This window comes from Tenebrio molitor, chromosome 8 (assembly GCF_963966145.1).
Source record: "Tenebrio molitor chromosome 8, icTenMoli1.1, whole genome shotgun sequence".
NCBI classification, from domain to species: domain Eukaryota; kingdom Metazoa; phylum Arthropoda; class Insecta; order Coleoptera; family Tenebrionidae; genus Tenebrio; species Tenebrio molitor.
In genome coordinates this window covers 2,792,478-2,808,231 of record NC_091053.1, presented here as the reverse complement: position 1 = coordinate 2,808,231, position 15,754 = coordinate 2,792,478, and the positions used below count along the sequence as shown (strand labels likewise).

The window sequence follows — 15,754 nt, the reverse complement described above, 5'->3', positions numbered from 1 at the left end:
CTCAACGCCAACTTTGAGGATGAATTTAAATGAACACCCGATACTCTTTTCATCGTTTTCCAGGTCAAATTCTAATCTCGTTATTGTCGTTTCCTTCTTCTCTTTATTCTTAATTCATTTTTTGTTTGTTCCCCTCTCTGTTAATTCTTCTGTTATGTATCTTCAGACAACCTTCCATTTCAATTTGATCGAAAATCTCATTTTTCCATCCTTGCACTTACGACTTCTCTCTATTTCTATTTTCACGACATTTTTCAAATCTCCATTCTATTCCTTCCCTCCATTCAAACAATTTATTTCCCATCAATTTTTTTTAAACCTTGACGTGGTTGACACCTTCCATTTATCTTTAAATTTACACCTCTTTGTTATTTTTTGGAAGACCACAAGTGTCATGATGGAAGAGCAATTTTAAATTTTTAATACATTTATGGTCTATTTGTCACTTGTGGTACCAACAAATAGGTTCTACCAAGACTGCGGCTTTGAGCTTTCCTTGTTCTTGGCATAATTTATTGGATAGTTAATAGCTTTCCTTAAAATGAAGTGATTCATTGTGGTTCGCGCAAGAAACTTGCCCCGCGAATAAAAACTAATGTTTCGTTTTTTTACTCTCATAAAGTAATTCCATCGTCAAGAATTTTGTTGTTAATTGATTATAGTTGGCGCGGCGCGACTCCCTGGAGTAATAAACTGGCGTGATCTTCACTGGATTTTCGGGGGATAGTTTCCTATTGGTTCAAGGGCGCGCGTTAAGAAGTATGGTGCAGCACAATGCACGCAGCCGAAATTTCCATCCATTCTGAAAGTAGCAATATTTAAATTTCCCGCAAAAAACTCAAATTTGGCGAGACAGTGTAAATCAGGCTTTTCATGACGTCGCTACGAAATATCACGTGAACATCTCGTGATTACTCCAGTAGTTCTCCGCACCAACTATAGGATTATTTTGTTCCATAAAACTTGCAGGTTTATTATAAAAAATATATAACATCTTCCGAAGAGTTGTTGAATGTTATTTCTGAAACGTATTTCAACATTTACGTTTTGTTTGATTTTTGTTCATGCTAATTTCTAAACATTAGCTTGAATTATTATCTAATGGCAAGGACTGCAACATCCACTTCATGTATTCATTACTCAAAGCCAAACCCAGAGAAAGAAAAAAGTATTTAGCAACTCCACTATTAATATTCTGGAATTAACATAAAGAAGTGAACTTTGCAACACAAATATTTAACAAAATTTAAAACAAACAAATTGAATTAAAATCTGGGTGTCCGTCAGACCGATTTCGTAGAATCTAGAATTTACAGGTCACGTTTTAACTTTTAATTACTGTCATTTTCAGTTTGACAGTTATGATAAGTTACTCCAGTTTCGCCAACCAACAAACAAACAAACAAATGTGAGGGAACAGAATTTTTTGAATAAAAATAGACCAGATTTTACGAGAGTAATTGGATATCTAGTTAATAATTGTTTGCTAAATTTCCAGCGGCAATTCTAAATTACCTTATAACAACACTGATCATAATAAACAGCAATAACAACAAAAGTAGACGTAATAACAATTATATCTGGTTTTAAATTGAACCTCTCGCCTTGGGCCGCGTTATCGACCGCGCCGTAGTGGGGATAAAGCGAACGACCTTACCGACAATCTAGTGCTTTTCGTTTTAGTACTCGTCCGTTGGCAACGCGCGTCAGCTGTGTTTTGTGTACGCTGTCATAATTTTGACAATTCTCCGCCGAAATCGCCGTTCGAGATGAGCATAACCATCGAAAAGACGAAATACGAGTGTGCGGCACTGCCGAAGCGATGGCAACGCGACGACATGTTGCGAAAAACGGGCCTGTCGGTGGGAAAAGTGGACGTGATGTATTACAGCAGAGGCGTCCGCAACGACGCCTCCCTGGTGCCCCCCATACGACAGACGGCGTCGATCTTCAAGCAACCGGTGACGGTGTACAAAACGCAGGAGAGCAAAGTGAAATCGGACTACAAGAACGGCAACCAGGAGAAGCCCAAACAGCTGATCTGGGAGAAGCGACTCGAAGGATTGAGGGCGTGCGACCTGGACGGCACCGAGTTCGAGGCGATGGAGCTGCCGAAGGGACTGAAACCGGTGGGGCCCAACGTGAACGAGGAGACAATCATACAGAGCGTCGCGACGGCGCTGCACGTGTCCACGCAGCCAGTCACGGGTCAGACGGGACCCAAAGCTGCCCTGGAGAAGAACCCCGGGGTGTTCCTCGACCCCAAGCAGCCCCTCGTTCAGGCAGTGAACATTTCCGAGGACGACATCAAGAGGCAAGAGGACAGGGTGGCGGTGGCCAGGAGAAAACTTCAGGAGGCTCTAAAACCGTAGGGTGTAGCGCGCGTTTCTAATTTAATTTATTATAGGTAGCTCCGAAACAGTTGAACGATAAGGGATTAGGTTGTAGATTTATTTATGCAGCAATAAATCAAGCCATTTTTATATAATAAAAGTCATGACGTTGAATTTTGATAATTTTCAAGAATTTGGATAAATAAAGCTGTTAAAAAACATGGGTCTTTTTTTCCCCAACTTGAATGTCTGCACTGTCAGAGTAATCTCCATTAAATTATTAATTCGAGAGTCAACTTTCTTTTGAGATTTTTTTGGTTTTTGAATTGATAAAAATGCGAGAGAGGGATTTTTTGGTACAATTTTTAAAATACAAGGCAAGCTGGGCAGTTGAAAAAAGAACAATTTAAAGCGTAAGAAGATATAAGACAGTAAAAAATTAAATGAAATTGTTCAAGAGTAAAAAAAAGTGATAGAAAGTTGAGTTGAAAATTGACAAACAGAAAACGATCAAGGAAAATGAGGAAAAGGGAAAGTTGGTGGTTGCTCTAAATGATGCGGAAGAAATTAAGAGGTAAATAAGAAAGTTAAATGAATGTGGAAAAAGTAAAAGAAATAAATAATGAATAAGGTGCAAGTATAAGAAAAAAGATTTAAATGAGGAGGAGGGGATTCCGGGAATGCGGAGGGGGATGTTTGAAGTATTAATATTTTTATCCAACACCTGTTTATTATGAAATCATAATAATGCCGATTTTGACTACATTATGAGGTCTATAAAGCACTAGTGGACTTATGAACCCATAATTAAACTGTTTTTATAATTAAACAGTTTAGAGAGATTTGAACAGTTTATTGAACATCAGAAAATGTAGTACATAAAGTTAGAATGATATGAAACAGGCATCTCAGATGAAATCATTTGTTGAGGCTTACGTTAACATTTATATTAAAAGATAAAATAAACTTTTGGGTTTTGATGATGTTTTAAGAACTGTTACAGAAGGAGGTGTTGGATAAAACTATGTATTACACATTACACTCGTGCCTTAACAGCAAATATGTCACTCAAAAAAATTAGCCCACTCGAGCAAGCTCTCGTGGCTAAACATTTTTTGTGTGACTTATTTGCGTTATAAGACTCTTGTATAATAAAATGTAGTAAGTTATGTAGTAACTGGAGGAAACGAAATAAAATAACAGTGATTTGATGAGAGAAAAAAGGACAACAAAATACTTGTATGATTATAATAGGGAAATAGTTGTTTTTTTAAATAGATCTAATTTTATTTGAGATAAAGGTAAAAATACTCAATGAAAACTTTTAGAAACCTAAAAAGACTAAAAGAAAACTGAAGAAATTGGAATATAGTAACTTACATATTATACAGGGTGTTTCAAAACTGCCGCTAAAACTTTACAGCACAGAAGATAAAAAGTTGTAAAGGTTGTCTGTAGATTTTGGTGCAAATCAAACAAGTGGTTTTGGAAATATACCTACGCAAATTTGTGAAATTTTATTTCGGTTGCGATAATTTTTGCAAAAACGCACCGATTTGAATCATATCACGTCATAGTCAGTAAAGGTGATTTTTGCAAATCAAGCGAAGCGCCGCGTTTGTTGTTCTCTGGCTCGAGCCTGACGACGATTTGAGCGTGACGATTTTAGCGTGTCGCATAGTCGAGCCTGACGATTTGGGCGTGTCGGTTTTAGCGTGTCGCATAAAACTATAATTCACTGGCCATGTGGTGCGCCTAAAGAAGTTTTCACTTCAAAAATTCTTTAAATGTTTTCGAAACAATTATGAATAGTTCTCCCTACCAACAATTTATTTATTATTAATACCTGCACTTGTTATTCGCAATTCTTGTGCCAACGTGTCAATTTGATCTTATTGATGACCAAACTTGCATCTCATAAAATTTTATTACCATTATTAAGAGGATATTACAAGTTCTTGTCTTGCCTCCATCATCATCATGAAGATTAAAAGTGACGGGTTCTATCTAATATAAATGCATCAAGAAGGAAAGAGCAAAAAAATATAGTTAATTACAATACATATTCTGAACAAACAAAGTGCTTTAAAGATTACAAAAATTAACTACATAGTTACATGACGTGTACCTTAATGGAGCAGAAACATTTTTTTTGACATTTATTACATATGCATATACATTTTTCCATTTTGAATTGCAAATTTTCCACATCGGCAACAACAATGGGGCGTTGTGGTTAAAGCAACTTTTACGCCTTGACAACAAACTTGAAAAATACGTTCACAGCCGGAGAACCAGCAATAGATGCATTTCATGGCATCTATCGAGTGTTCAATTGAAAAGTTCATCAAGTCTTAGACGATCAATGACAAAAGTTAGGTTAGAACCACGTTAAGAAGTGACATTTTTGAATGAATTTATTTTATCTTTACGTAATGTAAGTGGCAGGTTATCAAAAAGGTTTATAATTAGAGCAGGACATGTTTCTGGCTACATCTTTGGTAACAAGGCAAAATTTTAGGTTAGATGTGTTTTTATTATTGCCTACGTTGTCGCAGAAGGCATCATCCCTTTTTCGCTCTATTTTCTTTCATCAAAAAGTCATATCCAACTTGATGATTTTTTTTTATTTGAACACCCGTTATTTTCTTTATTAATCTTTAATTCGTAACCACTGAGTGGAGAGTCTGGCTATTATACTTGCAGTTGTGTACAGTGGCGGAACAACGGAAAATATAGCTTTTCAGATTATCATTTCTCCGCCTCTTTCCGTTTCCGCGTAATGACGTCATCACAGTTTTTTTGAACAACTCCCCTCCATTTTTTTTGCAGATTTCGATAGATTACCACATTCTGATTTATGCTCAATTCAGCTTTGAGATGTAGATATTTAAATTTGACAACTCGGGGGGAGTGAAATTCCAATGAAATAAGATAATTTCCTGACCGCTCGTGTCATGTCCACCCCGCACACGACACGTACAAGATGCTCCACGTCGGTGGAAAAATGTCGATACATTTCTGCAGCGAAATAAATTCTTAAATTCTCTCATCGTCGAGTCAAGATCGACAGCCTTAACCCAGTTTGTGAGTCGTTGTGCGGGCCGATTCCCGTTAAACAATTCCGAACTTGCACTGTAACACAACATTATCTCCTCAAAAGCACCGTCGATAAACGGCAACAATCGCCACGGGGATCGAAGTTGATGAGCTCGACTGGCCAACCGTCACGGAAACCGGAAAACGAGCAGAGCCGCGGTCAAATTTAGCTGTGAGAGATTCGTTCGGTTTGTTAACACAGTCAGGGAGGTGTCTGCTAATGGCAAACAACAACGAAACGGACGCAGATGTGTGTCGTTTTCTTTGTTACAAGTTTTTCCAGTGTCGCATAACTGGAGTTCGCGGAAAATAAGTTCTGTCGTGGACAAATATTTGGATGTTTTTTGTGTAGGATAGAGCAAACTCTCACGCTGCGAACGTACCGAGAAGCTTCTCGGAAACCAACAACTATTGTGCACAAAAAATGTTGTGTACACCTTGACCGCGAAATCCTCGAGATTGTCCGCCTCGGTTGCAAGCGGCCTCGGCGACAATTTTTCTCTCGATACGTTAAAGAATGATTTCGCGGCCTCGATATACAAATAACTCAAGAAATAATTTTATCATACAACAGTTGCTTTTCCACCTGTCCTGGCATCGACCCAAAACTGCATTTTTAATCTCTCCTCCCGTGCAACACCCGTTCCGGGTATTATTCCAGACCCGGAGCCCGCACACAAATTCTACTGCATAGTCGATACGACGTCGAGCTCCCACTTCTGAATTATAAATGGAGTATTTCTCGCCGAAACTTGAGGTGTTGCCGAGTCGCAACAGACGGAGGTGTATGTTCGATACCTCGGGGCCACACGGGATTGCCGCTTTCCGTTCCGGGATCTCCCAGGATAGGAGAAATACCGCAAATAGCACTCGATAAAACTTCACACAGCCAGGACGTAAAGCTTTGTTCCGGGACGAGGACGCAAAATCAAACTGTCGGCTCGATTTTATCCCGCAGAGTGAATTGGAAGGAATTTACGAGTCCGGGGAGTCGGGTCCTTGAATTACCTGGAACAACAGAAATAAAAGAGTTAAGAGAAAAATTATTAAAAAATGTTCAAACACAAAGAACGTATTAAATTAATTTAAATTAAACTTGAACTAATATTGACTCGGGTTCGTGTTCGTCCATTTTGTCCAGACTGGAACTGAAAAAGGAGAACATCTGACAAATTAAATTCACCCGACTGTTCGCCTGGAAGCAGCGACTTTTTCATTTTCTCGAGCTTTTTAATCTTAATCGTTCATCATAAATTCCCATCGCTTGGTGAAATTAACTTAATGGACGCGAACAATTTACAGAAAAAGCTCGACTTGTTGGCTCCTCCGGTCCACCAAAGCTGCCGCAGTTTTTCACAACACACGCTCAATCCCCGTCATTAGAATCTGCTGAAACATCAGAACGTCGTCGTCATGAAATATTGATATTTTTTTTATCGGCAGGCTTCAGTCAAGAAGCTTGAATTTCACCTAACTCAATAAAGCTCGAGAAGCTTTTCAAATGCAAACAGATGCGAAACAGACGTGTCGGGTGTTGGGTAGGTATCAGTTTTGTTTCCGTCGAACGGAAAAGACCTCACTTGTTTTTATGTACTGTTTTGTTATTCTTGCCCGGAAAAACTGGATCGGTATTTAAGGACATTTGGGGTGAATCGAGTCGTAATTGAAAGCTCGGGACGAGTTTGACAACTATTAATGTTCTTGAACCAATTAATTCGGCGAAAAAATCCCATCAAATTATCGACGACGACGTCGCAGCGAGCTTTGAAAGCTTCGCTGGAATCTGGAGCAAGGACACGTCTTTATTAAGGCCCTGAACAAACAGAGAACAACACGGAATCTTGGTATGCGGAGTGGGCCCGGTCGGCATTTTTCACACAAATTCCGGGGCCATTTTGCAGGAAAGTAAATTTTCTACGTTAATGTAAGGGGAGCTTATTGGGTCTCTGTCGTGCAATTTCCGATAGAGAATGGTTGATTTAAGCACCAATTTAAAGGAGCGTCCCGATTCGTTAAAGAAGAAAAGGAGCACAAAAGGAGACAGCCGGATTCACGATCTTTCATTTTTTTCAATTAATCAACTGAGAGTCGAGAATTTGCAATAAATCATTAAAATAGTCTTACGTGTTTAAGTAAAAAAGGAATCTACACAACTACTTTTAAACGTGACTTGACGCAACTGGATGAAACAGAAAGAGTGCGAGGCGTGCTCGCTACACCGCAACAGATTTATCGCTACTGCAAAACTCCCCGACGTCATATATTTGATAAAGTGAGTGCAGAACACAGTCAGACATCTTCTCTTTGTAACAAACTTTATTTGAAGAAAATCGATCGATTGGTTTTTGAGTTAACTGGCAATAAGCATACAGACACACAGACTTCGGGACACAATAGATTCGACTAAGATGAGGGAAATTAATTGACAGTTAATTGCTAAGTAATTGAATTATTGTTGAATTGTTAATTGGCAGAAAACGTTGCTAAATGACCGGTGATTTAACAATAACAAATCTATTATTATTCCGACAGAAAAACGTTTAATTGCAGAAGAGGAACTCAATCGAGCTACGTTAATTAAATGCAAAAATAAATAAAACGCATTTAATGCAATTTCCCGATGTTAACAATTTTTGCAGTACGATTTACAACAAAATGTAAAACTGTTTAAGCTACGACGTAAAACAGTGATTTCATTACACAGACTGTTATATTTCTGGATATAGAGTCTTCTAATGGCAAAGCAGATCTATAGTTGGCGCGGCGAACCAGTGGAGTAGTCACGAGGTGTTCACGTGATAGTTCGTAGCGACGTCATTAAAAGCCCTAGCCAAATTTGAGTTTTGTGCGGGACATTTTTAAATCTTTTAAAGCTTGAAAATTTCGACTGCACCGTACTTCTTTAACCAATAGGAAATCATCCTTCGAAAATCACGTGAAGATCATGCCAGTTTATTACTCCATTGTGTCGCCGCACCGACTATAGTACAGTAAGTTTACCAAAATTTCTTTGTAATTTTTTTTTCTCCCTCAGAGAATCACACCCTTCTAAATAACAAGCAAAAGCAACTGGCATTCTCATTAAAAATCCTCCACATCAACAATGCCTCGAGACCAAGACTCCGATGGGTTCTTTTGTTCCTTCCCCATTCACCCTGTTCACATAAAATACACATTTTCGTCGGCAAACAAAAGACTCGCCAACAATTACAAATCGCCGTCGTTTCATTCACAATACCAAAAAGTGGGGCCGATTTGTGAAACTCGCTATCGGCCCAATCGACTAATGGGACGCATTTCCTGCGACTCATCAGATTAAAGCTGATGCACTGAAAAACTCTTTGATCTGGAGGAAACGAAATTGATTGCGGTGTCTTTGATCCCCTCTGAAAGACCACTGCAGACGAGTAGAACGTGGGGGTGACGACCCTTTAGGGGTGCTAGTCGCGCCGGGTCGGTCGTTGACCCATTTTCAATCATTCAGAGACTAAACTATTTGAGTAATGAGTTATCAGACTCTCGTTGATTTCCAGTTTCAACAGCTACGAGCTGACTACGAAAGGTTAACTATTTTTGATAGGAAGGTCTTCTTGTGTTTCGCCCAGTTGTCGACCTCGACTCCGTCTCGGTCTCTACCACAAAAAGACTCACTTCTACTCTTAATGATATAATCTACTATTACGAGTACTGTTGAGGGGATGGTATATCGTCAGTTTCTTGTTTTGTATCACGATGAAGAAGAAGAAGAAGAATGGCTGAACGCTTTTTAAATATAGGGAGTGCACCTGTAAGGCAAATAGGGTCGGCATGCTAGAATAGCTACATCAGATGTGAGAAACGTTAACCAAATTGTTCAACGAAATCTACACATTTGGGTGTGTCGCTATCACAAAAAATACATTTGAATTAACAATTAACCCTTTTCGTCTTTCTCCAAAATTAAAATCCTTCATTTTAGGACTTTGCTCTGATTCCTAAAGAAGAATTTACATTTCCACCGTTACCAACATCCCTGTTTCAACAACTCCTACCTCCCCCATCCAATTTTGTCATTGGCACAACAAAAATTTACTTAATAATGACATACAAGACATTCTAGTTTTTCATGATGAGGCTTGGTTTTATCTTTATGGTTTTGGTAATTCTCAAAATTAGAGAACTTGATCAGCTCAAAGACACCAAAGACCCCTTCTTGAAGCATTTCTAACTCAACTGGATAATAATAGGCTATTTTCAACAAGATTCAGCTGCTGCCCACACAACACGGAGCAGTTCCTTGCTCTATCGATAAGTTAAGAACTGTGGCCAATCCGATCACCTGATCTGACTCTTCTTGTTTTACTTCTACATGTTTCTTCAAATATACATTTTTTTTTCAACTACTTAATTCAAAGAATTCCACCGAATTGTCACAAGTTTTTCTAGCCACTCGGTATATTAATTTCTGTTCCAGAATGTTGGTAAATTAATTGGAAAGTGTGTGCGTCTCGACTAACTCGATTCTCCCTCCGGAATCTAATAAAAGGAATTGTTGCAAAACTTCGAAGCTCTCGGTTCTCCATTGATCGAATTTGATGCAGCAAAAACAATAAGTCGACGATGAGATTGCAACGTTCTTCTAGAAGGGCCAATTATATCAAATGAGGTATCGTGCAGTCAACTAATTCAAGAGGTTTCGCTATTTAATTGCAAGTCTAAGATGAGAGTGACATCTACAACTCTTCCCGTCTCGACTCTAATTCATGATAATTTAATCTTTGTAACTGGCGCAACATCACAATTACCACTTAATCCGATTCGAGGGAGACAATTAAAGCGATTGGGATTTTTTGAAAAAGCGACAAGAAACGTCTCAATTCGCTGCTTTGTTGCTAGTTCGGTCATGTTTAGTCCCTGTAAGGAAAAACCCTGAAACTTCTTTCTCTACGTGAGCAGCCTGTTGAACTCGTTGATGCTTGGTGTGGTTCAAATCTAATTTAACTCGGTGCCGTTACCCGGTCCAATATTTCACGAAAACGGAGATGGATAGTCCGGAAGATTGAAGTGAAAGCGACGGAAAAACTCTGCTAAATAATCTGATTAGGGACTCTTTCCCCCGGTCTCACTTTATCCAGGGAATAGACAACAGATTGGGTCCCAATTATGCGAAAATCGAGACGAAATTCGATCCACCGGCCGAGCAACGTGCACTGCCGGCACCGCATTCCGTTAAAAATTTTAATCGAGTTTAAATGTCCCACAGCAATTAATCGAAGAGCGTTTAGGAAAATTTGCATTGGGTGATTAATGCTCTCGAATGAAAATTGATTCGAAAATTCCCCTTTTGATTGGAGGCTCTATTCGAACTTATCGCCGCCTCGATCTTTAATTAAATTTCCCTGGTGGCAGTCCTGGCCTACAACAAACAGAATATTATGCAACGTCACCATCGACAGTTTGCAAATAATCTCCGATGATTGATTGCTAACAGCAAACTTGGCCGAGATTAAACACTCACTATTGAAAAAGCCACTCACGAACTTAACTGCGTTATGAATAATTCACCCAAGAACTGTCATTTTTGGTTCGACGCCGGCCGACAGAGGGCGTCCGACAGAGTGGTCGCCCCAGTAGACCTGCGAAAACACACTCTGCGATTCGGTTCTAAATATGTTTTGTTGGCGGAATCTGATAACTCGATTCGGCAAGTTAGTTTCTGCAATGATTACCGGATAAATCCGGCTTTCAGTTGCAGACTTTCAACCTGCTCCAGCTAATTTAACTTGATTGCGAGGTTTACGGGAACGTGTTTGATGTGCAAGATTAAATTAATAGTTTTCGCCGGCAGATTCGTGATTTCCGTCGAGGAGCGCATTCCTGCTGAAAAACACGATTTTCCTGTGCCTTTTCAAAGGGGACCAATTAACACCATTGTTTCCATTGCGAGAGTACGCTTCGGAAGTTTTTCTGATGAAACATTCCGGAAACGGAGTTAATTGAAAATTCCACTTTTCCTGGATGCAAGTCGCACACGAGAAACGCCAAGTGGTCGTCGGTTTTAATCAAGCACAATTTAGAGCAGGAATTAATTCGCGATACCGATTTTAATATATCAGCTGGATCTGCGTTGTGCATGTTGTTTATTCGTGCCTTAATGGGTCTCATACCAGCAGCAGGAAGCTTATACGCTTACATAACAACGTGGCTGAACGCGTTTAATCAGCTGTCCCCTCATTTCCGGAGCGAGTTGAAATGACGTCTTTTATGCTGCATAAAAGTGGAATATAGAACAATGTCTTGCACAGGTGCTAACGGTCTGTTATTAAACGCACTAGTGCCAACCGTAAGCATAATGGAAACGGAATTATGACGCCCACGTGGTCATTTTAACACATTTATGCGATGTAAACTAGGAACTGACAAAAATTAACCCTTCTATAGTCGGCGCGGCGAACCAGTGGAGTAGTCACGAGGTGTGATAGTTCGTAGCGATGTCACGAAAAGCCTGATTTACACTGTCTGTAGAATCACGTGAATCATTACCTTCAACATCTACGCAAATATTCTTTAAGATACGAAGGTGTAATTACTGTTGTCCAACTCTTTTAGAAATAAACCAATTGGGACAAGATTTGTTAAAAAAGCTAGATCTTACAAATTTCAGACGTAAACGAAGGCATTTAATATTAATTTGTTTTGCTTAGATCATCTTCAACTACAAAAAAAACTACATTTTTAGATATTTTGAATCCTTTGAATTTGCGGAGAGTTTTAGTGAAAGTTGTGAAATTGAAGAAATTCCTTTTAACAAAAAATAACTCTATTAAAGTGATATTCAAAAGTAGTTACGATTACCAATGTATCAGTACTGTAAACACGTTCAAATAACAATAGCGGTAAAAAATGTGTGCGATAAACCTAAGGACGATAAGAAGTGTTTACCAGTGTGGAATGTGGCGAGGAATGTAGCGAATAACAAGCCATTAGAAAATATGTATTATTCAGTAAAAAATTTGAAATTATTATCTATGAGGATGATTAGAGTGGTAGGACTAGCTTGGAATTGACAAAAATCAAAAATAGAACAATTGGACTACAGAATCTTAGGTTCTTGTCTATATGCAAGAAAGAAAAAGTGTCATATCTCGTTTAAATGTTTAATGAAGAGAGACAACAACATCTGACAAATAATCACATATTATATCCCAAGTGCAAAAATTTTTATCGGAAATTTTTTTGCTAATGAACGGAAACATCCCTCGACTTCGTCTCGTGCTCTTATTTGCTAATAATTGGTCTTCTGACCTCATTTATGGATGTTTTCGTTCATTAGCAAAAAAATTGGCGATATTAAAATTTTGCACGAGGGGTATACGGCTGATTATTTCCTGAATAGAATGAAACCAAACGCATTATTTCCAATCCTTTTTATTCAAAATAATAACAAAAAAAATCAGGTACCGACATTTTTTATCAGATTATTGCGGATGTGCATTTTAGAGAAATTTTCTCGGGTTATTTTTTGTTTTCTCGTTTTGATTGGTCAATATTTGTCACGCAATTGGTTGCTAAACACATGAAGGAAATGATCTGTTGAAAAAACCGTCAACATCCAAAACACGTTAGTCGACTCCACGTCACACGGGCACCATGGTAGAGGTCTTGGATTTTCTCATGGGCTATATATTCGTTACGTCAGTTTCGTTTCGTAGACGTCTCTAAGAGTATATGTATAGTGTTCCTCCATCACGTGTTATCCCATCGCTAAAGTACTCGACCTTTTCAGATTTAATTTTTCATTGGCTAATCGCGCAGATAGTTTCAAGGTCACATCCCATGAGAGAATCCAACACCTCTACCCACGGCGATTTTTTTTTAGAAATCACTGCTTCTCAATTTATCAACGCTTGTTTTCAAACGTTTGATCAAAGAGAAAACTGTTCAAATCAGCATCACAAAGAAACCATGTATGCGTAAAAAAGAAAATGAAAAACTCGCCTCGTGAAAACATTGTTAAAACCGAGCGACCCATAAAATGGCGAACTATTTTACTGCAACGTATCTTTTATTTTTTGGACATTTTGTTTAAAAATTCACGCGTAAACATCCAACCATGCTCCACTTTGATCTTTGAAGTATCCAACTTTGCACAAAGAAGATGTCTTACAAATCTAATTTTTTAATAACGCGCTCCTAAAATTAAGACCCTCTGAAATTGCGCTCGTCTCGAGATTTATTGATGGCGTCTGTGAAAGCTGGCCATTTTTTTTTTTAATAAACCGTTTATTAAAAAAAAGCATTCAAATCGAACGGGGTGTTTTTCCATTTGGAAATGGCGAATAAACACCAACTCGTCGACGAATTCGCAACATAAACAAAACTTAACGACTCGGTCGCAACTAATAAAACGGCAATTTTCAAGTTCAAAACGTGTTTCCTTTTACGAACTCCTAGAAAATCCGATTAAATTTAGTTTGCTTTGCGATTTCCCACTCAGTTCTTGTGATAAAAGTCTATTTTACTCGTAATTACGACTTCATTGGAACTTGGCAGATCGCTCGATATCTCGAGTTATTGCAAGACATGGAGATCTTGGCTGTAAACACTTTCAATCTTGTTGGAGATTGGAAGATTTGCAAGAAAATGGCGACAGAAGCGTTAAATTCTTCCTTGGATACATTTTTAGAAACGTTCACCACATTTGTGTTAGAAGAGAATCGAAATTCTTGCCCCAAAAAAATTCACACAGGTCCAAATCAGGACAGTAATGGACACGTCTCACCTCATTTGGAAGATATTGAACTGAAGACTTACAACAGTAACAAGATAACCACCAAGACGTCCAGACTCCACATTTTTGGAAACATTCACAAAGGTTTCTTGATCCAAAAAAAATTCGCGCAGGTTCAAATCGGGAGAGTAACGTGCACGCCTCTACTCATTTTTACAGCAACAGCAACAAAACGAAGTTACACCAGATGACCACCAAGACGTGCAGACTTGACGACATTTCCGCAAAAACTTTCGCGACTGGTCTGAAAGAAAACGTGTCCACAAAAAATATGCAAATGACCGCGTTCGATCAACGTTGTTGTTCCATGTAAAAACTGTTAACATGAACACGTTAATCGACTCTGACTGGCAAGTTACAATTTATAACTTCATTATTGGAACGATCGTGTCCGTTTGTAGAAAACAAAGAAGAGTAAATGGTGTACGATGAGTGCACAATTACGGACGTGTCGGAAATCCTCCGGTAAAAAAGATCCCGTGATGTACATGCAACATGTGCGCGGCTAATAAAAGCAAAATATTTTTAATTGAACCCTGTACTAGTTTTTAAGTCGAGTGGCGTTGATAGTCATCTCGCCACTTCAATGCCAGCAACTCTGCAGAAGTGCATCACACCGTGGTGAGAAAAATTGTATACGTTGGACAAGTTTTCTTTGGACACGAAAAAAGGAAAATATCTTGTGCATTGTCAAGGCGAGCCGGGAGTGGAACTGTTGTCTTTAAAAATTCCAACACCTTCGGTGATCACTGAAGCGGCGAGGAAACCCTAAACGGGCACTAATTGCTAAGTCAACGGTGGCTGCTGAAGCAGAATAAACTTGATCCACTGGGAGGAGCCCAGCACCTCGTCGATGTCCATTTGTGGTCATTTTGAAACGAAAAAAAAAAAAAAAAAAACTAGACTATAGTGGTGCCCGCGTGGCGTAGCCTTAACTAACGTCTTGTTTTCCCGTCCAATTTAGCATTTCCTTGTCCCAGTTGTGGTCAAATAACCATTCCGAAGCACCAGTTTTCACTCGACGGCGTTAATGACGCCAGGAGGCTGTCCCGTCCATTAGGTCTGTCTGAAAGTTGCGAGATAAACTTTCGTGTTTATCCGATTTACGTTCGGATGCGCTTTTCATGTGAGCCTCCGGTCAAATAAAAAGCAAAGCTCACGTTCTCCACTCCGTCGGACACGAAGTCGAACCGATTTGTTCCAGCCGGGGACAAAGTTCAAGATGGCCGATTCCAGCCCGTCACACCTGGCAATTTTTCAGTCGACGACGTTGACTGATGCCCCCGTGTGCGCCAGCCTTCACACACCGAGGGAATAATTCATGTGATCTGCAAATAAAGAACTGGATCCCGTTGGCAGAGTCGTTGTTGTGTTTCCATCATGAATTCCAGATGAGCGCGCTTATTAATGCGGGGACGGCGTTAATTGATTTAATAAGTGGTTAATATGTTGCAAGAGCGAGTTGCACAAATGGTGAAGAAGCTGGAGGCCGGGCTGACTTTGTTGTCCCACGTAAACGGCGTCGGAAGCCCTCGAGATGTTCCAGTTGTTG

General features: G+C 39.2%; 2 protein-coding genes across 3 annotated transcripts in view; one reads left to right on the top strand and one right to left on the bottom strand.

Annotated features, from left to right (window-relative positions):
- The window catches only part of LOC138136518 (uncharacterized), a 95,775-nt gene that overhangs the window by 8,640 nt on the left and 71,381 nt on the right, over nt 1–15,754 (bottom strand). Inside the window, exon 1 of one of the 2 annotated variants that reach the window (XM_069055733.1) lies at nt 6,002–6,405. The exons of the other annotated variant lie outside the window; for it this stretch is intronic. Coding sequence (XP_068911834.1) covers nt 6,002–6,030 — 29 coding nt within the window. The 5' untranslated portion in view covers nt 6,031–6,405. Of the gene's footprint in view, nt 1–6,001; nt 6,406–15,754 lie in introns of those variants that run through there. 2 annotated transcript variants of the gene reach the window in all.
- Nucleotides 1,675–2,507, top strand: MBD-like (methyl-CpG-binding domain protein 2). The gene has a single exon (XM_069055739.1). The coding sequence runs from the start codon at nt 1,770–1,772 to the stop codon at nt 2,370–2,372; it is 603 nt and encodes a 200-aa protein (XP_068911840.1). The 5' UTR covers nt 1,675–1,769; the 3' UTR covers nt 2,373–2,507.

Bases quoted from the DNA above. Each gene is read 5' to 3' on its own strand.
- MBD-like (XM_069055739.1), top strand. From the start codon at position 1,770: ATGAGCATAACCATCGAAAAGACGAAATACGAGTGTGCGGCACTGCCG.